The 25,905-nt window shown below is 37.1% G+C and overlaps 1 protein-coding gene across 1 annotated transcript; it reads left to right on the top strand.

Annotated features, from left to right (window-relative positions):
• Positions 1-64: 64 nt before the first annotated feature.
• Positions 65-25,078, top strand: LOC140136148 (uncharacterized). Its single transcript, XM_072157852.1, is given in 4 exon segments — positions 65-153; positions 19,516-19,582; positions 20,978-22,079; positions 22,082-25,078. Coding segments are annotated over 2 exon segments (3,993 nt in total). The 5' UTR covers positions 65-153; positions 19,516-19,582; positions 20,978-21,002; the 3' UTR covers positions 24,998-25,078.
• Positions 25,079-25,905: the final 827 nt, after the last annotated feature.

Genomic DNA, 25,905 nt, shown 5'->3' with positions numbered 1-25,905 from the left:
GATCATGTGACCAAATAATTTGGTCACATGACCAAAAATTCTGCTGTATCACGTGATCAATTTTGACCCATCCTGTGAAACGTACGTGTTTATATATCGAAATTCTTTGAATATTTCTGCATAAATCACACCAAATTCATTTAAAAATCAAAGGTAAGTTTGCGGTTTATTGTCGCTGATTGAATATCCGATGATTTGGATGAAATAGTGGTTCAAAAGTGATCTCATAACGCGATTAAAACTAAATTTCTGATGAATGATCATGTCGATGTTTGTGTTGCAATTGTGTGGCGTGCATGCAACATCGTGGCATTGAAATGACATCGGTGACATTGAATGAAATTTTCATGAATGAAATTGAAAACAAGGTTAGAGATGACAGATGGCAGAATTCAACCTTGAGTAAATGATTAGAGATTATCAAATTTGACATTTATTGTAAAACCAGTGACTGGTGTGCTTGGAAAATTCCACTTTTTAAAGTTGAAAACTGTTCTTCAATTTTTACCAAACATTTTTATTTTGTTGGCAAAACATTTTTTATACAGGTATCAGACATGGTGCTAATTCAATAATTGCTTGACTTTGACATTACTTTTAAAATTAAAATTATATACATAATATACAGACAAGCTGTACATTAAGCATGTCAAGACCAGGAGCCAAAAAGCAGCTCCTGTCCTGGTCCTAGGTATACATGTATACCGCCGTTCTTCGGAACGGCGGTATACTAGAGCATGGCAATAATTCTTCAGCGAATATTGTCGGTTTTCACTCATTGTTCACAATGTGACATGCACAACAAATACAGCCCCCGAAATGGTCTACTTTTAGCGAGCCTTAACTCCGAAACAGTTTAGTCAAAGTTAAAAATGCAATCCCCAACCCTTTGCTTACCTTTGGACGAATTTGCAGTAAAATCCGCTAACTCTGTGTTGAAATTCATATTTGTGATGAAATCTGCTTTAAAGAATAAAAACCATACCCCGGAATAATATTATAACATCTTGAAATGATAAGACTGTAACTCATAGCATGGATGAAAGAGACTTCTGAAGCATGTGTACACACTTGTATACAAGTGGCCGTACACTTATCAATCATCCATAACCATGCATTTTAGGGGTTTCCCCTTCTTATAGCACCATATTATGAGTATTGGCAAGAACTCATGCATTAAATATGAATCTGTCCGATTCTACGTTAAAATTTGATACCACTCAGATTTCATCTTATGCTTTTCTACATTTATAAATTTATATTAGAAAATCAAATCAGATGTGTCCAAATCGTAGCTTGTGGAAACAGCTTGATATGACAGTGTTGCCAAATCTTTTAAGCACCAAGGCATGGTAAATCAGCCCATAGTTTGCACATCAATTCCACAAAAACACCCAAAAGAAACCATTTGGGTGTGTTTTTTTCTGAATTCTAGCACAGAAGTCATCATACTTGTATAAACCAACCGGAACAGTATAACATTACTATTGAAATTGTAGACATGTTGGTGGACAGTTGAACATGACAGAGGGACAAGAGGGGTGGCAGTTAGCGGTCTCCAAATTCTATTAGGTCTTTGGTTGCAATATGCTAATTTGGTAGCTAATTTGCATAAATTTAAACTTACCAGTTCCAATTTCTTGGAACTGGTAAGACATAGTGATGTGACTTTAGCTTCAAGTTGAAATGATGCATGTCAAGGTGAAGGCATTGCGGCCGACGCGTTGCGTCGAGAACTGAGCAACCGGAGAACCTCAAAATTCTGGTTCAAGTTTTAATCAACAATTACATTACAATTGCTCCAAAAAACAACAACACGTGTCCTGCCTACAAAAAACAAACTTGTTTTGGTTTTTGGTTTTGCATAAAGGGAAAACACATCAAATAAACTACAGCGGAATAGACCATGGGACAAGGCTTGCTAAGTGCTTCAGAAAGTAGTTTTCGTTCTCCCTTTCTGGGTAGAGGATGGTTTATACATGAAAATATAGCTATTATATCACTGATCAATAATATAACATTTCCCACTTTCAAAAGTTGCACGTTACTGTGTAATTTAGGAGTTATTTGGGGTTAAAAATGTGTTTTTCGTGATTTTTTTCCATTTTTGCCCAAAAATGTCAAATATTAAAATAGCTGTAACTTTCAAAATAAATTGAGTTGTAGATGTTACATATTTCATGGATGTCTAACACTGGTGAATAAAAATGTCACAGCACAACTCTAAAATATTTAAAAAATGGCAAAAACCATATTTTTGTGCTATTTCGGCCATTTTTGAGCTAAAAATGTAATTTTTGCATGGGGAAAAAAATAAATATAAATTCTATTGATTTAAAAAATATGTCATTATGTCAACCTAGTTATTCTGAACAAAAAAGTTATGACGGTGAATGTCTGTGACCTATAGTTTTTGATCTATGGCCCTTTCAAATTCATATATATATGGACTAAAATAGCATGTTTTTGTTCAATATTTCCAATATTACGCCAAAAATGGTCCTTTATGGACATTTTAACCAACTTGTTAGTTTTTGGAAAGTGGGAACTTCACTTAATAATATGAACATGTAATTGTACTTTAATGTTAAGCTATTTCAAGATCCACTAGTATGCCCACTACCGTGGTAGCAGCAATTTTATCTACTTTCAATGCAGTAAAATGATGACTAAAATGATTTTGCTGCATTGAAAGTAGTAAAATTGATTTATATAATTGCTTCTGCCATGGAAACCGATCTACCAGTGGATCTACAACTAGCTTAAAATGAAAGTACTATAATATATCCATAATATATGTGAAGTTCCCACTTTCCAAACACTGAAAATTTTGTTAAAATTACAAAAAAGTACCATTTTCAGCCTAATATTGGAAAAAATTGACAAAAACATGCTATTTTAGTCCATATGTGAATTTGAAAGGGCCATAGATCAAAAACTATAGGTCACAGACATTCACCATCATTAACTTTTTTGTTCAGAATAACTAGGTTGATATAATGACATACTTTTTAAATCAAGAAAATATATATTTATTTTTTTTTCCATGCAAAAATTACATTTTTAGGTCAAAAATGGGCAAAATAGCACAAAAATATGTTTTTTGCCATTTTTTTATATTTTAGAGTTGTGCTATGAAATTTTTATTCACCAGTGTTGGAAATCCATATGACATGTAACATCTACAATAGAAATGAAATTTCTACTCAATTTATTTTTAAAGTTACAGCTATTTTAATATTTGACATTTTTGGGCAACAAAGGAAAAAAATCACGAAAAAAACATTTTTAACCCCAAATAACTCCTAAATGAGTAAAGTAAAACGTGGGAACTTTTTGGATATTAATTCAGACATATATTTACTCTTGATTTGTTATGTTTTTATGTTCTGCCCAAGAGTGGACTACGGAAGTGAAAGATAAATGCCCATGTCCCATAGTCTAGAAGTAGCCCAATTTTGCAGAAACTCACAGCACTGACAGCACTGGATAGGCCTATGGCCACCATAGAGAATATTGAATTGAGTGTATATAGTTATATACACAAATAAGCAATGAGCTGTCTGTGTTTACAACTTATCAATGTTGATGTGATGTACGTTTTTGCCTCTGGTCAATTTGATTTGTATTCAATAGCAGACAAAACAATGTGTTAAGTTGTTATCACGTCATGTGTTACAGGAGAACCTTGTCAATACAAATCATACAATGTAATTTGAAAATGGAGGTAGTTCATCTAATTTTGAATCTTTTGTTGAGAGCACGAAAGCATTATATTTGTGGATAATTTAATTTGCCTTTGATGCTATAAAATGCCAATCATCTTAGTACATAGCATTTCAGGCAAATCTATTTTACAGTGCACATGGCTCATTTAATTTAATTTAGAATATAGCATTGCAAAATACTATATTGGTGTAGATTATTCATCCAGTAGTTTTTAAAAATTCGTCGGCTGTATTCCATAGTGGCGTATAGTGATTTTGGTCATTTTTTTGAAAATCGGCACATATGTTTTTAATGATGTTCTCCTTCATTTTTTCTAAGTCTCATCTTACTATAAATAGTGGAATGTTGTATCTATGTATGTATGTATGTATGTATCTATCTATGTATGCACATAAAGGCTCCGTCAGTTTCGATCCAAATGTCACCAAATTCATACGGGAGATTGAGGAATATACGGAGACGGTAATGTGAAAATTTGGTTGAAAACGGTCAAGAATTGGCCTCAAAATCAGTGAAAATGTGGTCCGTTGCTATACTAGGTAAACAAAAAAAGGAGTCAGTTACTAAGCTAGCCCTGCGCGTCGCTGACAGGCGTATCTAATGCCAAGCCGCCGCGTAGCGCGCGATACCGCGCGGGTAACGCAGCACTACGCCATGGCACGCGTAAACGACGCAGAGACACGTAATGAATGATATTAATGACCGTAGCGTAATAAATACGGGGAAAAGATGTGTGTTTAAAAGTACAAACAACATGAAGAGGTAGGCCTACTATAAATAAAAAAGAAAACAAAATGAGGACAAACAGGCTGTACGAGTATGTGGGTTATAGTTGGTCACAAAATGAAAACGGGAATAAAATAGGCTAAAGAAGGAAAGAAAGAAACTCTTCAGGAAATGTAAGAAAAAAAGCTATAATAAGATCAGGAAATTTAAATAAAAAGGCTATTAAACTGAGGACAGAATTAAATAACTAACATGAAAACAGGAAATCACAAGCTATGCAGCAAATAAAAAAAGAAGCTAAAAGGGAAATGTAAGAAAGGACAGATTTAGACAATAACGGGAACGGGATTGAATAAATAAAAACACATGGTCAACGGAAAATCGCAAGCTTAGCAGCAGAATTTTTTTTAAATGGAACAAAATTGGCCCATGTAGAAGAAACTAAAAAGAAAGAAGTTCAAATGGAAACGTTAGCTTAAGGAGGGTCAGGTTCAGATAAATAAAACTTACCGTTTCAATGATTCTACCTGTTCAGTAATTCCTCATGTTTTAGTGAACGCTCTCCCACTTACTCACCTAGCGGGGACCCGCGCGTAGCGCGGGTGTCCCGCTAGTCAGTCATAATTAGCTAATTAATTAATTAAATGTGGCGATAGTTACAAAGTGACATTTTTGTATTCCATAGTGGCGATCGAATTATACGCCACTTTTTATACACATTTTATAATTATGAAATATCGGCAAAAATGAAAAACATCGTATGTTATAGTGGCGTACACTCATCGGACCTATGCGCCACTATGGAATACTTAACGATTTAAAAAGTAACGCCATAGGGATTACACGGCGACCGAGGTGGCGTCACGGTTAACGTTAGGTTAGGGTATTGGGTTTTGTTCGTTTTCCATAGTGACGTATAGTTTTACTTTCAGTTTGCCAGCAATAGTATGTATTTATTTCTTTTGCAAAAATATATAACAATAAAATCTATTTAGTTTACTACAGAAATTTCACATCATTTACCAAATATAATGAATGTCTGATTTACACAACTCGATTTTAAATTGGCATTTCTTCAAACCCGATTTTCTCGAAAAGTTGTTTATTCGCGGCGCCCCACTATACGCCACTATGGAATACGGATGACGAATTGTTTTGTAAATTAATCTAATACTGGGACTAAAATTTGCAACTCGCTTTGCTACATTGCTACAATAGCATCAGACTTCACCAGGCATCTGATTGATGATGGTCAAATTTGCTGTCTTCCGAAACTAGGATAAACTTCAAAATACTGTTCCTCACATTTGGTATCTTCAGAAGATAGCATATATTATTAAGTACAATGACAATCATCAATATGCTGTCTTCCGAAACTATATAAGATAAACTTCAAAATACTGTTCCTCACATTTGCTATCTTCAGAAGATAGCATATTAAGTACAATGACAATCATCAATATATGCTGTCTTCCGAAACTATATAAGATAAACTTCAAAATACTGTTCCTCACATTTGCTATCTTCAGAAGATAGCATATATTATTAAGTACAATGACAATCATCAAATTTGCCGTCTTCCGAAACTAGGATAAACTTCAAAATACTGTTCCTCACATTTGCTATCTTCAGAAGATAGCATATATTATTAAGTACAATGACAATCATCAATATGCTGTCTTCCGAAACTATATAAGATAAACTTCAAAATACTGTTCCTCACATTTGCTATCTTCAGAAGATAGCATATATTATTAAGTACAATGACAATCATCAATATGCTGTCTTCCGAAACTATATAAGATAAACTTCAAAATACTGTTCCTCACATTTGCTATCTTCAGAAGACAGCATATATTATTAAGTACAATGACAATCATCAAATTTGCCGTCTTCCGAAACTAGGATAAACTTCAAAATACTGTTCCTCACATTTGCTATCTTCAGAAGATAGCATATATTATTAAGTACAATGACAATCATCAATATGCTGTCTTCCGAAAATATATAAGATAAACTTCAAAATACTGTTCCTCACATTTGCTATCTTCAGAAGATAGTATACAAATAATGAATGTTTATGAGTGCAATGGTAAGAATATTTTCATGAGTTGAAAAATGGAATGTTCCATTCAACGAAGCGAAGCTGAGTTGAATGGAACATTCCATTTTTCAACGAATGAAAATATTCTTTCCATAAAAAAAAAAAAAAAACATTCATTATTTGTTTTATATAACATCTAAATAGATCTTTGTTATTTGATTTGTTGATTGTAATGGCTTTGCAGGAGTTAAAATATTGTACGAATCGTAAACAAATATGACTTTTTTTTAGCAATACATTCTTGTATCACCCAAAAATAAGCCATTCAAAAGTATTATTTTAAGGGTCTATTGTTATTTTTTACTATGCGTTTGCTACGCAGTAAAGTAGAATTTAAGCTTACCTAGCCACCGGGCCTATCCAATGCGTATTGTAAGCTTACCTTTTCACTTTTCTTGTTTTCTACTTTTTCTTTCCCCAAAGAAAACAAAATCGGAATATGGATATTCGCGGCTTTCCTTGTAGATGTGGATTATATTTCTTCAAAAATATTCATCCAGAATTGCCGCAAATTAAGTTTGTTGTTTTAAATATCCCGTAACACGCGGTAGGGCCTATGCTATGCATACTGTTCGCCGATCGGACTGAAAAAAACACACCATGTAATCTAGCCGTGCAATAGAACGTACGGAATATAACGAAAATGCACGGTGCATATAACGAAAATGCACGGCGATATAACCAAATTCCACGGTAGTGACGTAGGTCGTAAAATAGTTTATTTATTGAATGACATGTGACCAACAATCAACCAATCAAATGACAAGGATCTACTTAGGTGTTATATAACATATATTATTAAGTACAATGACAATCATCAATATGCTGTCTTCCGAAACTATATAAGATAAACTTCAAAATACTGTTCCTCACATTTGCTATCTTCAGAAGATAGCATATATTATTAAGTACAATGACAATCATCAAATTTGCCGTCTTCCGTCTTCCGAAACTAGGATAAACTTCAAAATACTGTTCCTCACATTTGCTATCTTCAGAAAATAGCATACATTATTAAGTACAATGACAATCATCAAATTTGCTGTCTTCCGAAACTAGGATAAACTTCAAAATACTGTTCCTCACATTTGCTATCTTCAGAAGATAGCATATTTTATTAAGTACAATGATAATCATCAAATTTGCTGTCTTCTGAAACTAGAATAAACTTCAAAATACTGTTCCTCACATTTGCTATCTTCAGAAGATAGCATATATTATTAAGTATAATGACCATCATCACATTTACTGTCTTCCAAAACTAGAATAAACTTCAAAATACTGTTCCTCACCTTTGCTATCTTCAGAAGATAGCATATTATTAAGTACAATGATAATCAGCAAATGTGCTGTCTTTTGAAACTAGGATAAACTACAAAATACTGTTCATCACATTTGCTATCTTCTGAAGATAACATTAAAATACAAGATGTCACAGCCCTCATTGTAGATAGTTTGGATGTAGTGTGGACAAAATACCAATTGCTATCTTCAGTAGATAGCATGGAAGTGTTGTTAGTCTAAATAAGTGTCATTATGGATAATCTGGTTTAACTGGGATTATTGCGTTTCAAAGATGTTTTTCACGTCTGTTATCTTCAGTAGATAGTACTGAAGAGTTATTAGGTTTGCATTGTGAATTTAAGCTGGTTTACTTAGAACATGGTCTTGTAGAATGTTGAACATTTCAAAGTTGTCAAAAATGCTGTCATTACATTTGTTATCTTCAGTATTGAAGAGTTATTTGGTTTAACAATTTGCTCTGTGAATAAGCTGGTTTACTTTAACATGGTCTTGGAGAATGTTGAACATTGTGTTCCAAAGTTTTTAAAATGCTGTCATTACATTACTTTCTTCAGTAGATAGCATAAAAGTGATTTTAGGTTTAACAATTCACATTGTGAATAAGGAAAGAAAAAGGTTTGTCTCAGAAACATTTGGTCAGGAAGCTATGTGCTATGCAGTTTTGTTTGTTTTTTGTTGTTTGTTTTTTGTTGTTTGTATAAGGGGCACATGCCCTGGGTGCCACCCTTAGGGGGGCCAAATTGACCAATTCAGCATCGGTCACCCTCAGAGCGATGAAAGTCAAAATTTTCGTATGCTTCGTTCACATTTCAGCACAAACATCAATTTAAGACCAATATTCAACTGCTTTATAACCAAAATTAGTGGTAGGCCCTATTTGTGCACAATTTTGCGCGTGTAATTGTTTCAAGAATGGGGGGCGCCATATGTATCCTTAGCCCTGGTCACCACAATCCCCAGCTATGCCACTGGTATTATATCTCGAATTTCAAAAAAATCAAAATTAGTTGATATTAGAAGGACATCCCTCATATTCAGAATGCGATTCGGTATGTCTGATGTGCTCTCATGTCCAGGAAAAGATACTGTGCAAACGTTGCTATCGAGTCCTTAAGGGTAAAGAAATTTACAATCCTGTAATTTTATGGTTTGCAGGGGTTCAAATATGGTGAAGATTGGGAAATCCAATGTTCAATGATATCGGAAAAATAGATTTGCAAGAATCAAATTTGATGATTATCCTAACTCTAGAACTCGGACAGTAATAATTTGGCGGATTACAGGTCCCACATAACCCTTTAGATGAGCACATCAACAAGAACGTACATGGCATGGTCTATATATCGCACACCTGGCTCATGGATGGAGTATGCATAGTAAGCTAATGTAGCATGCCAATTTGCAAACATGAAAGGTTTTCCACATCCAGCATACCAATTAGGCACAATGGCAGTCAGATGCGGGTATATATAAGGGGATGTATTCTGAACTGAAGAGACATCTCCCAATAATATCCCTACTCCCTGCTAAACCATAAACTTTCCACAAGCAACATGCTAGCCAGCACCTGTTGCTTCTCATGGACATTTTCAGTATATATCCCAGAATCCTTTGCAGATGTTGCGGACATGGGGCTATTCCATTTAAAATCCACACTGCCCCCTGTGGAAGATCATCATTTGAAAAATGTCCGGTACTTGCCCGGTACAAACATAGAAATGACCACACCGCTTCAGTCCTGGCAATGAATATTTCTTGCTTTAAATCCAATGGTTCCAACGTGGGCATCACGATGATAGTCTCCGACACAACCAGATTGTGTCGGCCTGATGTTCGTCGATCCTAATTGCTAAAGTGAGGACAGCGTGAGCTCTTACCTGCGTAAGAGTCTGTTCGCTGATTGACAGCGCCGTATATTGGGCGGAGCCATTATGCCCATATTAGGTGCATATATTACGGCGGACAGGTTGCGCTGTCCACTTACCCTGACTGTTCGTCACGTAGACAGACACGGGTACATGTACAAAGCAGGGGATGCGACTGCGAGCCGCCATTTTGAGTTTTGACACGCGGTATCTACTCTTCAGAAAAATTACTTTTGTTGACGTTTTATATCAAACAATTTTCGATAACGGAGTTCTACTAGGATTTCAATTTTTTTATTAATGAAGGTACATGTAGTTTTGAGGAATAACACGGGATGTTTTGAGTTTTATTACAACTGGTGGTGTAGGAAGGTGAGTGAATTCGTGAATGAGGCCGGGGATTGAGGTTTTGTTGTTTCAACGATCCGATAGTAGGATACTAAACGTAGGCTAAAATGTCTAATGACGCCATGTTTACATGAAAACATTAGCTGCTGCGAGGTCAGTGTCGTTGAATTCGTTACCTAAATTCCTTTCAGGATATTCTGATGTCACTTATTTATAATGTGTACGAATGTGCTCCATACAAACTCAAAAGTATGAATGCAAGGTGTTACTGCTGACAATAGAAACATTGTTGCAAAGTCATTAAAAACAGGTATGTACTAGAGACGTTCTTTCCCTGAAACGTGATACAGGCCAGTAACGCAGTCTGTCCTGGTCCTTCCGACCTTGGGAGTTTTGCTGAACCAGGGGACTATTTTTGCATTTTTCTCAAAAAATAATAACGCATGGTACATGTAATAAAAGTTATGTATTAACTATTATAGGGGCAAGGAATCCAGTTACTACACTGGAATTTCAGTGACTCAAGACAAGCAATACATTATTTATGTATACGTCGAACAACTGAATACATGCACAACGTGTGGACCAATATATTTTTGTAAACATTTTAGGCCTATAACAAAATGTATATTTTGTATAATTGTACAACTATCGTTTCTACCCTATGACCTATAAAAGTTACCTGTTATCAAAGTGTCCGCAAAAAACTGGTCATCGCACGTATCTTTGATGCTGAAAACTAAGGATATTCACACAGGGACAGGCCGAAAACCTTACCTCGATCGTAAAATCCAGCCCATGCATGTCATAAATAATTCATTAAATTCATTGTGTAAATGTCAGTGATTGTTATGCCTGGTCAAGCACCCTCACAGACCCGAACGTAGTGAGGGTGCTTGGTATATCCGCCATGTTTCAAAGTCATGGATGTCCAGCATAATGGCCCGCAAATTTAAGCTTTATGAGAAGCCTATTTCAGTTGCAAAATGAGAACACAGAGTGGCTTATCTTTAACCCACATTCTCAATCTCTCATGCCAGAGGTTAAAATAAAACGATCCCTAACTAATTATCAAAAGATCGTAAATTTAATTTCTTGAAACATGCCGGTAAACGCGATTTGTTTACAAGTAACAATCCTTGTTCCGACACCGATACCGTTCATTCTGCTTCATTCGGTTTCATTCTGCAAACCATGTGATCACTCAGTTGAACTATTACTGGACGATTGCGTTAAATTTTATCCAGGTTACGGGCCATGCTAATGGCGATACTGCGTCTTGGAAATATTTTTCAACCACGTTGCAAAATTATCGGAAATACACCATCAAGGCGACTCGATCGGTAAGCATCATTGAACCTAAGCAATATTTAGTATTTCTTCTTTTGATTTTTTCGATAAAATTGTAGTTAACAGTTTTGATTAGTTTGATGAGAGTGGATTTAAAAACCAGTCCACTAGTAGACGTTGTAATTGACAGTTTGACAGTTCCGCCGGAGGATAATGTGAATCCATAAGATGTGGCGATCAATTTCACGATTAAAATCTTTCCTTTGGGGCGATTTCCATTTCTTGCTATCATTTAACGCCTGAAAGCATCAATACTAAAGATAGGCTATCAGTCGCTTGTGCAGATATATGTTAACATTGGATTCAATTTCTTGTTTATTGTTCACTGTATGGAAAAGCCTGTTCTGTTGTATCTTGTATTGGTAGTATTTCCCACGTATAAGTGATTGTGTCCATGTATTGTTATTGCACCTGCGATAGCAGTTGTCAAGCTGAATTTATACTCGATCGCTGGATCACCACGTGAATTCGCCTCTCGAAAACCTCTATGAGGTTGTTAAGCATCGAGCACGCTGACTGGCTTAGCAATTATCAAAGTAGTTTTGTAAACCAATCAGGTTAGATGTACTTTACTGGCGGGTCACATGGGGGTCACATTAATTAATACCGTAAAAGGCCGTCACTTTCATTGATTGGCTTACGATTGCAATGAATGGTTTTTGCAACCAATCACAAAATGGGTTATACAGCGCCCGTCGGATATTTTGCACACGTCCATGACATCATGCCCCAGTGCCACGAGGTGCCGGAGGTTTTGCTTTTCTGCAAAAGCGAGTGAGTGGTATAAAGTCAGTTTCACACAAGCTGTGATTTATAAAGCACATCCACAGCGCATTTGACAGATAAATATGAAATTTGCAATTCTGAGCAACAGGATTCAATGAAATTGACGATTATGTAAGTTATTCTGCAGGATCGGTAATAATTAACAGCTGGTCTGCTTTATTTGAAGTGCATATTGAAGTTTGTAAGTTTGTGACTTTGTATGTTATGTGCAATAGATATTATAGGAAGCTTAAATTGGCAGGCTGTCATGCAATTTATCCGTCTCTTCCGAAAATATATTGACGTTCTGGACACCGGTAGTGTGACATACTGACATGACCTCGCTGGACATATTATTTATGATAAGAAAAGAGGTACCGCTAGAATGTACCTCATTTCTTAACATATATATAATATATACATGTAATGAGCTACTTGTCTTGAATCACTGAAATTTCAGTGAAGTAATTGGATTCCTTGCCCCTATAATTTGTATTTGTTACCAGTGTGTAGTTATTTTTTTTTTGAAAAAAAATGCAAAATTAGTCACGTGGTGTAGTGGCTCCTTTCACCCCACTCGCTCTGACATATTCCCATGTTTCTACTATGGGTACTGTACACATAACCACAAAAATAATATGTGCACAAAAACTGCACATTGAAATACAATGATCCTTACAGGGAGTAAATAGTACCTACCGTATTTCGTCGAATAAACGCCCCCGGGGGCGTTACATTTTCCCAAGGGGGGGCGTTTATTAGAGGTCATTTTTAGCACGAAAATTCCGGTTAAAATCATTAGGTAAGCTTAAAAGTCACGCTAAAATGACGAACTATGACCTTTTGACACTGACTTTTGGTTCACTTCGGGTTCGGATGCAGATTTTCTCTGCTACTCGCGACCATGTGAGCAACTTGGTAAGCTTACTACACAAGATAGCATGGAAATATTGGAATTTTTTATACGTCTTGGTTGAAAAAAGTGGTGGGGGGGCGTTTATTTGAGGGGGGGCGACTATTCGACGAAATACGGTATATACATTTGCTCAATATGTCCTTTTCAAAATGTGGTATAATTTTGTGGTGTAATCAAGCAAAATCAGTCTGAATTAGGACATTTTTAATTTTCAGTTTCTGATAGGATTGTAAATGGCATTTACAAAGCTACATTTTGCAGAAAACCCCATTGAATTTGGACAACCAGTTGAGTTCAAAAGACATGACCAGTTAAAGAGTAAATGGGAAACAAAAGGATATACTTCAAAATCAATATTTCAAGCATTCATTTTCTAAGAAATTGCAAAAACAAAATTGTAGTGCCAATTATTTCAATTCATTTCATTCCATTCCATTCCATCAGGCCCATTATAGCCAGGGGGTGCAGGGGTGCTTAAGGTTTTTTTATACCTTTTTGGTCCAAAAATGTCCAAATTTTGAAAATCAGCACCCTCCCCCAAATAAATCCTGGCTACGGGCCTGCATTCCAATCCATTCAACTGTGGAGCAGGTGACTACAAAGTTTCTCCAAGCGTGTGGATCCATAGCTAGTGAGGCAATTATTAGTTGGTTGCAAATTGTTGTTAACCAGCCAAATTTGTGCTAAATTGATGTTTAAAAAGACTTTTTACTTTGTTACTCTTGCCTCATAATTTCTATTCGCAACGGGCACTTGTAGAGAGGGTGACTTGCCATTCATTATGGTAAAACTATATATTTGCAAATTGCATAAAATCACAGATTGTAATTAATGTGTCTCTAAACCGGGATGTTTTCAAATAATTACCTGTATATTGTCAAATATCACATAATTGATCTAAACATTATCGTCTATACAGAGTTTATGATTCTTTTCGATTTAAAACCTGATATTAAAAACACATAAAAATCATAAAGTGAATTACCAGTAGGATCAAATAATGTTCAATTATTTCAATATTAATTAAGGTATAGACTTTGTGTCTCTAGCCTAAAAATGAATGGTACCATAAGCTATTATATCTCACAGTAATGATAATGTAGCCATCAGTCACAACATCAAATAGCAGAGTAAGTTTGCAAAGGCCCATCCGTCCATGCATTTCACTTAATTTCACCTATTACCAAAGTTTGCGAAGAGCTGCGCATTTCACTGACCTTATTACCAAAGTTTGCAAAGCGCATGCATTTTCAAAAAGTTAGAAAACGGCAGTGCGGAAAGCTCCATTCAATTGCATGTATCTACTAGTGTCTGTATGGATAAACCTCCAAATATTGATCAAAATGTGACATTTTACAAAAATACAAAAAAAATCTGATTTTTTGATGGTTTTTGGCCCCTGTAACAATGTATTGTGTTGGGCTTAAAAGTTATGGCACAGATGGTTGGTTAATGCACTCTGCAGCAGTGCAGCTTAAACGCAATAAGGCAATTTTTTATTGTTTTTTTTTAATGATGATTTTTACAGATTTGTTAAAAAAATCAATGTTTTTCACTTCAAAATTAATATTTTATTGAAAGACTAGTCTTTAATTGATGTATACAGGTATCCAGAAGTCAAAATTGACAAATGTTCCCTATAAATTGAAGCTAAGCATTATTTAATATTTAAGGGGAATTTTATCATCCATTCTCTTGATTGCCTTATTTTCTCATTTTGTGAATTTTACTAAATATTATTATAGGCGTAGCCACATATAAAAATGATTAAGACATGTAAAAGCTTTTAGTAATTTGCCAGACAAATTGAGAAATGTAATCAAATTAAAATGTATATTAGCCTCACACGATCACTCAGAAATTGGAAACCCTTAATTTTTGCCTGGTTTGCAACCCCTATACTAGCCTAGCAAAAAATCCTCCCAAGGCGACCTCCTACAGGGCTCCAAGCGGCCCTATATTTCCTATATTTTGGACTTCCAATATTATTGTTTCAAAATGTCCCATAATTCCTATATTTTCTCCAAATTGAGGTAATGATTTTTTTTAAATTGCACTAATGCATTTTGTGTAAAACTGAAAGTATATGATGCGTGTCATTGTCGTAAATTTTCAGCAGGTATATTTTACTGGCCTCTATTTTTTGCCCAGTGTATTATTTATAAACATCATACCGTCTAAAATAATGGACACATTGTGCAAAATTTAAAGAATGTTTGCCAATTTCACCCCTAACAATAGTCACTGGTTTCTGATATACACATGGTATTTGCCTTCTACTGTCATATATATTTCTCCTATATTTTCATTCAATTTCAAAATGTTCCTATATTATTCCTATATTTTTGCAAGGGCTTGTTTGAAGCCCTGCTCCTAGTTATAATGATCCAAAAGACTCCATCTGATATCCCGGGTCTGATATATGTATGTAAATTTGTTATTTTATGAAGTTCAGTAGTGCAACTTTGATTGGAGCTATTCTGGGTCAAAATTACACTACATTTTTGTATATATTCGTTGTTGTAGTGAATATGTTTGTACATTATCAAAGATTCCATTTCCATATGATGTGTACACATGTCAATTTGTTATTTTTATGAAGTTCAGTAGTGCAACTTGTATTTAATGGAGCTATTCTGGGTCAAAATTACACTATATGTGATCCCGACTGATCCGGCAGCACAAATAAGCCGTAAATTCCCTAAATTGTATTCTGAGTTACGGTGTAAAATGTGTACGAAGGTCATATTAATCGGTAACTTAAGCTGGCCCGACATCCGTCTTATTTCGATAGTCAAAAACTAATCAATAATCCTATTGTTGAAGTGGATAATAAGCTTCTACCTTAGATGGCTATAGAACTTTTAATAGCTCTGGTCTTTGTTTGCTTATATTGCTAAATCCTGTTCAAGTGGTGGGTTACCAGGCATTGTATTTTGTACAGGTATGCATAACCAACAATCAACAATGAGAGAACTTTCTTAAACCTCGTTGACTTGGGGATGATTTGAAATGACCGCCAATTATGACTGTTTGATATTTATTGCCAACAATGTGGAAAAAGAGACACATATGTAAAAACGCAAAAAGCTATAATTTTGTTGAAGGAGCAAAGTTTAACAAACCATAACCCCGCTTCTGGATATCGTTTGAAGTCAAATGATATACCATTTTTAAGTTTATGATGTTTATTTTTAAACACGAAATAAAACACATTTTGCCGGGGGAGGAATTTACGGCTCATTCGCCATGGACGGTCACATATTAGCTGTTGTAGTGAATACATCTTCGTTTACACACTTGTTAGCAACCCATTGACTTTGTGTTGTGATCATACATAGTTGCAGTTACTCAACACAGATAGCTTGAACCAGTTGACATAGCAAGTCAAACTATGACAACAAATATATGTGATCACAATCTCCATCCACAGATACACAGGGCGGCAGGTGTATAACCAGGTGGTAGGAGAACAGGGACTCCCAAAACACAAATGAGGCCACCTTTAAGGGTCTGGAATTTTGGAAACTTTTAGGCCTCATAACTGCTTAACAATTGTTGGTCTATAGTATATAAAGGTATACATATATAGAATGGCAAAGACTTGATAAATTCATCTGTGAGATCAAATTTGGGCCAAAATGCTCATTTTTGGAGAAAATCCAAAAGACAGTTTTTTAATTAATTTTTAAAAACTAGATCTAGGAACTTAAGATTTAATTTAAATCTGGTCAACCAGACATACCTATTTTGACGGACGAACCGACGTTGCGACTGAAACCTTCAGTCTTCAGCTGGGTTGTGATGCAATGACCTTGAGTACCGGACACTTCCGTATAGATGACAATCGACGAGGAATGTCCTTTATGATCCTGTCCCAGCCGTGTGATAGTTTGGCCCGGACACCGCCACCGCGGTTGAGGGATGGTTGCTCAGCCCTCACCCAGATTGCCTCTTTCACTCCACGCTCAAACCAACGATGCTCGCGATCTAGGATTCGGACATCCTTGGTGTCAAAATGGTGTCCGTGGCTTTCAAATGTAAATACACTGATGAGTCGTTTCCACCTGAGCTGGCTCTGCGATGTTGTAACATGCGATTGTGAAGAGGTTGGGCGGTTTCTCCTATGTAAGAGTCTTGACAGGCTTGCTCTTCGAACAGCGGACCCAGAGACCACTCCACTGATCCTCCCTTGGGCTGCTTGTCCTTGGGATGCACTAAGGACTGGCGGATCGCGTTCGTTGGTTTAAAGTGGGTGGTAATGCCGTGGTCGCGATAGATTCTTTTGAGTTTTTCCGATAAGTCTCCGTGATATGGGATGGTAATACTTGTTGTTCTCCCCGTCTGATTCGTGCTACTGGCGGTGGGTTTATTGCTGTCCTTGTTCAAGGCCTTGTTTATGGCCCAGTCCTGGTAACCACAGTTACCCAGCGCTTTCTTGAAGATGTTGTTGTTCAGCAATCTTATCTGAGTCTTTGGTGATGATCGACTCAGCTCTGTGGAACAAGGTGTTGACCACGCCGAGTTTCTGAATGAGCGGGTGATTGGAACCGAATTGAAGGTACTGGTCCGTGTGTGTCTGTTTTCGATAAACAGACACAGTAAGGAGCGATCTTCTTCCACGGACACTAAACAGTCAAGAAACGCGAGTTTGTTATTTGACACTCCTTCCTGCGTGAACTTGATATGGGGATCGATTTCATTGATGTGGTTGAAAAACCTATCAAGTTCGTTGGATTTAATTAAAATCCAAGTATCATCCACGTATCGATACCATCTAGATGGCGCTATACCGGGAAAAGTTGACAAAGCAATGCGCTCAAATCTTTCCATATACAAGTTAGCGATAATCGGTGAGACGGGCGAACCCATGGAACATCCATGACATTGTTGGTAAAATTTTCCACTGTACGAAAAGTAGGTGTTATCTAAGCAGAGACTAAGTAGATCACATAATTGATCAGGAGACAAGTTTGTCCGTTCATGAAGTGTGGTATCCTGGTTCAGAACTTCGCGAACTGCTGAGACTCGTCCTTCGGAGGAATGCTAGTAAAGAGGCGGTGACATCAAACGATGTTATAGTCTCATCGGATTCTAACACTAAGCCTTGGATTTTTTCCGAAAAATCCTTAGAGTTGAGAATATGGTGGTCCGATAGGCCAACCACAGGACTCAAAACTCTAGCCAAATATTTGGCGATATTATAAGAAACAGAGCCGATACTACTCACTATCGGATTTAAGGATGGTGTCCTTGTGAACCTTCGGAAGGCCGTAAAACCCGGTATGGATTCGGATGTCGGGTATAACTGATGTTTTAATTTGAAGTCAATAGACCCGTTTTTCTCAAGTTCGCCAAATTACGAAGTCAATTTCCGCTTTATACCACTCGTTGGATCTTTCCTAAGGGGAGTGTAAGTTTTGGCATCATCTAACAGTGCTCTAGCTTTCTGATCATAGTATTTGCTATTTAAAACCACAGTACAACGCCCCTTATCAGCAGGGAGGATCGTGATGTTTTCATCCTTCTTTAAGCTTTCTAGCGCACTATACTCATTCTTGCTCAGATTATATTGAGGTGGTTTGGCACTTTTTTTTTTTTTTTTTTTTTTAAATTTTGACCAACTTCTTCAAAAATATTTGAAATTTGGGCTAAAATCCAGCTTTTTTATGATTTTTTTTTAAAATAGAGCATTTTTTTACAATTTTTGGTACAAATTTCTCAAAGTCAGGGTTCGCAGGTTTTTGCCGCAGGTGGAAAAAAACCGCGGTTTTAACCACAGTTTTAACCGCTTGGCGAAAACAGTTTTTGCCGGCAAAAATGGCAAAAACTAAAAACATGATTTAGTTCAGATTTTTTATCTCAAAATGAATTATTAAATTAAAAAATTATTTTCCGGAGTGTAACAAGGCCAGATTTTGTAATTAAAAATAACATATTAAGAAATTAAAGGCATGCATTTTCATTGCTCACTTAGTGCATTTAACTGAAATCTGGCATATCAAATTCAAAACTGTTTCATTTTAAGTACTTGATGTCTGAGACAAAAAAATATGTTGAATGATTCATTAAAAGTTGTATGTTTACTGTTTATGAGCTTTCTGTGTACTTGTTAACATTTGAGTGACTATACATAAGTTTTTGCCGGTTTAAACCAGGCTTCTGCCAGTTATTGCCATTTTGTCTGCAAAAACAGGTTTTTGCCCGCTCAAAGTTGGTCAAAAAGTTTCCATAATTCCAGGGTTAAGACCACCCTTAACCTATCGTTTGGAAGCTGGCCCATAGCTTGGTAGCTGGAATGTGTTTGTGTAGGGCATTCCAGATGTGGGCTCTTGATGGTACAAATGATTATTGATGGCTGACAATATTTAATAATAACACTGAATTTTTCAACTTTTATCTTTCAGAAAATAAGCATTTTCTGTTTGTGCAATCACCAAATTGGTCAACTCAACAGTATTAATTAAGTTTGAGGTAATGTATTGAAATGATTATTAACCCCATGAGAACTACCTGCCTATTGGTCAAAAGAAGTTTGCATCATCAATTGGACCAATCAGCAACATTAGAATAATTTTACCACACAAAAAAATTGGGGTGAATTATTTGCAAAGCTCCATTTTGAAAATGAAGATATCATGTAATTGACCAATCAGATGTAGATCAGCAGGTAGTGCTCAGGGGGTAAAATACTATTTTACTTAAACTTTATACCTGTACAATAAATGAGTTCTGGTGGGTGGGTAAAATGGGGGCAAGAAATTTTGGCAGGTCGAAAGCAATTTTTTGGCACACATTTATGGGGCACCTTTTAAATAACACGCTCTAAAAAGGCTACAGTACAGAAACGTTCAAATATGCAAGCTGTTCCTGTTTGCCACACTCGCATTTTATATGAATTGGGAACCCAATTTTGACATGTGCAGGGGGCAAAGATTTGTTTGCAGGCTGCAAAGGGAAAGCAATCTTTGGCAGGCTGAGAGGGGTACAAGCAATTTTTGACACACCGTTTGGAAATTTTACCCCCCAGCTCATCATACATGTAACTATTGCACAGTCCCATACATGTATGTAGATTGTAGAATGCCAACAGTGAGGTTGTTTGGACAAGGAACTTACTGCTAATTGTCTCATTACAACCCGTATGAAACTCGGGGAGCTGATCCTGCTTGCGATTGCTATTTGTGGAATATCTAGAGTGTGCGCTCTTGAAGCAGCAAAGACCCTGTGTTGTTGTTTAATGGTTTATGGAATGATGTGGGGCCGTAATAATCCGCGACAACCTGTAAAGTGTGGGCGTTGTGCCTGTGTGTAGTGCACTATAAATCACTGCGCTTTAAAAAAAATTCTGATATCAAAATGCTGACTAAAAAATTGGTTGCCCACCTTTGCACAGTATTTTTGTGGGACCTTAGAGCACATCAGACGCACCAAATTGCATTGATGCTATGGTCACTTTTGCAGACATGGGAACCTAAATAATAAACAAGATATCCCACTTTACAGGTGTCAATTGAATGAAAGAATGTTGTAATCGTGCATAATATGCTATTCCAAGTGAAATCCATACACCCCCTATGGAAGATATTAGCTTGATCTTTCACGCAAGGAGTGTGAATTGTAAATGGGGTTACCTGAATGAGGACTCCATTTGAAATATACCCCCCCCCCCACCGTGTGGTATATTAAGGTCATGTCTTCCATACATTGTTGGGGGTGTATGGATTTCAATTGGAATAGCCCAGTAACAAAAAAGTCCATCTTTCATTCAGTCATCATCAGTGTGGGAAGATTTCCATATGTGCAAGTTACAATCTGTGTTCCTTTACATATAACCACCTTTTGTATTTTGTTACTATATTTTTGTAGAACATGAAGCTGTAACCAAGGAACCATGTCTTTGCCATCAGACGTCAGCAAGAAACGGAGAACTTCTTCACCAAGAACAGTTGTGGTCGAGCCTTCTTTATCTGTTGATTTGAAGGAAGTACGAGCAAGTCAGAGAACACCAAGCCCAGTTGGTCAGAGAAGGAGTCCAAGATTTAAGATCAGTCCTAGGTATGCTGCCGAAAGCCAGAACTTTGATGATGACGGGCATGTGAAACTAACATCTGAAGCAACACAAAGTAGCAGTGGGAATGTGGACAAGATTCCTGGTCATTGTGTCAAGATAACAGTTGATGAAGAGATTGCTGAAGATGATCATGATTGGTCTCCTGAAGGCTCAGATGGAAAAGGTACAAAAGATTCTGTTGAAACGCAGAATGAAGGAAGCATATATGAGCGGGGAATCTCTCCTGAATTCTGTCAAGCATCTAAGAATGATGTTCTTTCTGTGGTAATTCAAAAACTAACAGAACTTGTGGAGACGAGTGAAAGAGAACAAAAGGAAAAAGCTGCCAATTCGGACTCAGAAACATCTTCTGGGATTTGTACACCGCGTAGAGGACGGTCAGCTTCGCCCGCGAGATCCAATCGATCAGCTTCACCTGCGAGATCCAATCGATCAAAGTTGTATAAATGCCCCAATTGTCCATGTCTGTTTGCAGTTACTAAAAAGCAGCTTAGAAAGAAAAGTCCCCCAATTTGTCAGTGTTATGAGAAAGCAAAAAATGCAGAGAAGCTTCACCAGAACAATGTCACAAATCAGGAGTTGATACAGTGTGAAATATGTCGGTACAAAGCGACAGACTATGCTAGTCTTTTGCAGCATCTTGCTAGCCATCCTCACGCTGAAATCTACAAATGTGTGCTCTGCGATTATGTAACCACAACGCAAACTTCGATACTCGACCACCAAACTACTCATATCCAAGCCCCCTCGCGTAAATATGTGTGCAATAGTTGCAAGTACTCAACACCAAAACTTAGTGAACTGCAGTCCCACTTGCAGGTACACAATAAAAAGGGAGAGTTGGTTTTGAAATGTTCAGAGTGTGGGTTTTCATGCAGGTGTGAAGATGTACTGCATGTAATCACATGTGGAAACATGTGTCTTCAGAAGAGAATCAAGATACTACGAGTTCAGAGATCTCATCTAAGATTGCTTCTATAAGCTCTGAAAAAGACAGACAAAATCTGTATAAGTGTCTTCTATGCGGGTACATCTGTGAAAAACTCTGCACGCTCAAAGCGCACGCTTGGCGACACGCTGGTGAAAAAGAGTGCTCTTATCCTGTAATTGAAGATGAGAAATCAAAGGATAGTTTACATCAAAGAAATCAGTCGGATGAAGTCATAGAGAATGTTTCAAGAATAGCTGTGGGTTGCTGCGGAGAAGACAATTCCGTCTGCTGCTTAGGAGGGGGTGGTGATCAACAAGAGTGTAAGTGTCCAGCCATCAACATACCATCTACTTCAATTACAGCATTGCAAAAACTAACAGTGAATACAGGGTCTAAAAGAGGTAAAAATCCTCTTTATATGTCACAGATACGACAGGGTAAAAGTGTACTTCCTCCTCAGGTCATTAAACAGTTGATGCAAGGTATCCAAGAGGACTCGTCAAGTAACGCAAAAAATTATGCCATAAGTGAAATTGGCAAATCACAGCCTTCTGCTCTAGACCACATGGTGGCATCGGTAGATATTCCTTTGGATGTACAGACAGTTGAAGATGAAGTGGAAGTCATTACAACTGAACGCAGTCCTGAGAAGCTCTCGCCTAAAGATCCTACTTCAAAAGATGTTAGTGAAATGAAGACTGATCATAAAGTCAGCCACAAAAGAAGACTGGAACTTGAAGGAAATTTGACAAGTAATTCACAAATTTCTGAACCCGATTCAAAAAGAGCGAAACAGACAATCTTCAGCTCATCAGATTGTATGAAGGTAGACACAGAGGTAGTATCAAGCTCCCAATCGCTTGCTACAACCCCTAGCTCATCAGATCGCATGGTGGTAGACACAAGCTGCCAATCGCTTACTACAATCCCTAGCTCATCAGATCGCATGGCAGTAGACAGAGTGGAAATATCAAGCAGCCAATCACTTGCTATGAGAGCTTTGTCTGCCATTGAAGGAGGAGGAACTTGTGAACCAATTGAATCTAGTGCTTCGGATGCAGACGTGAGAAGGAAGAGTAAGTTAGATGGTTCAGGTCGTATTGGGGATAAGCTTAAAGAGCCGAGATTGACAACAACTTCTCAACCGTCACCTGTGGATAAATGTTGTGAGCCAAGCATATTATCTGATAATATAAAAGAGACTCATAACACAAAGACTGATAACAATAAAGGTTCAAAAATAACACTGCCTTCCAGCGTCATATGCAGTACATCAACAATACCGTCCGCCTCTAAGGAATTGCAGAGTATTATGAGCCCTGTGCAAATGAAAACTGCTTCCAATCAATCCAATCCCAAAGTAAAACCCCCAAATGCTGCACCTAGTATTCATATAAGCCAAACCAGTATTCAGAATCGACGTATCCTAATGAGTGTTAGCGATGGTAGTGGTGACAAAGAAGGCGACTTGTTGAATAATAACGATTTGAAACAGCAAGGAATCAGCGAATCGCTTCTCACCGTCATCGAACAATTCCGCGAAGAAACGGAAAGTGGTGATGGAGGCGCATATTATTGCCCCATGTGTGGTCATAAAGCAGGGTCCAGTGTTAATCTCAAGGATCACATAAAACTTTGTCATTTCACAGGGCAGATGATGTGCCCTAAATGTCCGGCAGTTTTTTACAACAAGAGTAAGTTTAGCACCCACATGCTGTCACATGAGTCAGAGAACCGGAGTGAAGTTGAAACAAACAGTCAGTCAAAAGAAAATCCTGTTTGCGGGAACTGTCATCGTGTATTTATTGGCATCAATGCTATGTCTACACACAAAAGAAGCTGTCTGCCTAATTTTAGTGTACAAAGAGAGTTAAATGAAGATGACGATGCCAAGGAGGAATCTACAGAACGAGTTGATATGTGGGAATGCCAAAAGTGCCCCGAGACTTTTGAAAAGAAGAGTGATTGGTTGAAACATTTCGAAACCCACGAGAAGCAATGTGAAACTGAAGATCCAGATTGTAAAAAATGTCCAATTTGCAGCAGAGAATTTGTGGGAACATTTGCCCTTGCCATCCACAAGAAAAGTTGTAAGAATAAACGATGGTTTGGATGTCGAGATTGCGAGTATTCAGCGCCAACCCTTGAGGACCTTCAACACCATGCAATTGTGCATAAGAACCCCTATAAGTGTGAACTTTGCTCGTACACATCAGCGCCGGTCAACGGTGTCAGAAATCACATGAAATTTCACTCCAACGATAAGCCTTACAAATGTCCACATTGTGATTTCCGAGGTGCATATCCACAAAGTCTGCGCTCTCATATGAAAGCTCATCAGACGTACACTCCAAATCAGTCGGAGACTTTCGACCAATTTAAGTGCAAACTCTGCGGTTACATATGCAACCATTTACCATCGCTGAAATCCCACATGTGGAAGCACGCAAGCGACCCTAGTTATAATTACGATGTTGTTAATGATGCGATCAATGCGGTGATGGATGCCTTAACAACGCAAAGTCTGAAGATGCCAGAAGTCGGTAGTGCTAGTGTCACACAGTCTGGTATCACTTCAGTGTCATCTGGTAATACCTCAAGTCCTTCAACACCACCTGGCAGCAAGACATCTGCAGATGGTGACACTGAGACATCAACCAGTGCTCCACAGTTGATAATGGTCAACACTAGTGCAACTGCTAGGTCTAAGGTAGTCTTGGTGAGAGAACAGCCCGTCTCAAAGGAGCATGGAGAGCAAAATAAATCGGTCGGTTTTGAGTATGGAGTGATGATTCTGAAATGTTCGGAATGTGATTTTCAGACGGTTTCCAAGGATCAGATGTTTTTACATGTTTCATCAGAGCATTTTGATCATGAAAAGTAAAATTGTCTAAAATATATCATTATTATAGCATAAAATATGTAAATAAACCAGCTTTGAAAGTGTAAATTGCTATACTCTGTATCTACAAATGTATTGCCAGTGCTACACCATGTCTAAGTTCAGTTAATCCCTTAAACCCTTTTAACACCTGACTGCCATGGTAACATTTGTGACATGACCTTGTCCATGGGGGCCAAAGGCGGCAAATTTGAAACTGAGATAAAGGTAATAATATGGAGTAAAAAAGAATAAAATACATAAGAAAATATACATCAAAAAACTTCATAACTTTAGAACCAAGTATGCTAGACCTTCTGTGTTTTCAATAAATGATAGCCTATTGTATGTGTAATGTAATAATTACAGTAACTCAATTTTCACAAATGCCTACTTTGGCGCTCATGGACCAGATCGTGTCACATTTTAGAGCAGCTCTATAATATGTTGGGATAGTAAATTTATAGAGGATTGGTAAACTTTTGGAATTACTAGTCTATGTGATTGGTGTAAGAAAAGGGTTATGATACAGCCCTGCACATAATTGCTCATATTGCTGACATATGTATTCTTGTTATTTATTTTTGGTTTGTACAAAAGAGATTAGAATTCGATTTCTTGGACATTCATGAAGACTGATTGTTGTATCGCTTGGATGATGCAGGGCCTAGATTTCATCTTGGTTTGCGAGAATCAAAATCCATCATAGTCACTGCACTTACTGTATGATACAATGAGAGAAGTTGATTCTCGCACCTGAATCTTACGAGAATCATTACAAAAATTGATTCTTGTTGGAATCTAGGCTCTGTATGATATATAGCTCAAACAAATCATGCACAATGTTGCATACCTTTGTGTTTCTGTGAAAAGTACCGTGATCAACTGTGCTTTGAAACATATGCTGTGAT

Source organism: Amphiura filiformis, chromosome 16 (genome assembly GCF_039555335.1).
Source record: "Amphiura filiformis chromosome 16, Afil_fr2py, whole genome shotgun sequence".
Taxonomy (NCBI): Eukaryota; Metazoa; Echinodermata; class Ophiuroidea; order Amphilepidida; family Amphiuridae; genus Amphiura; species Amphiura filiformis.
The sequence above is the reverse complement of the archived record's forward strand: the minus strand, read 5'-3'. Positions and strand labels throughout refer to the sequence as shown.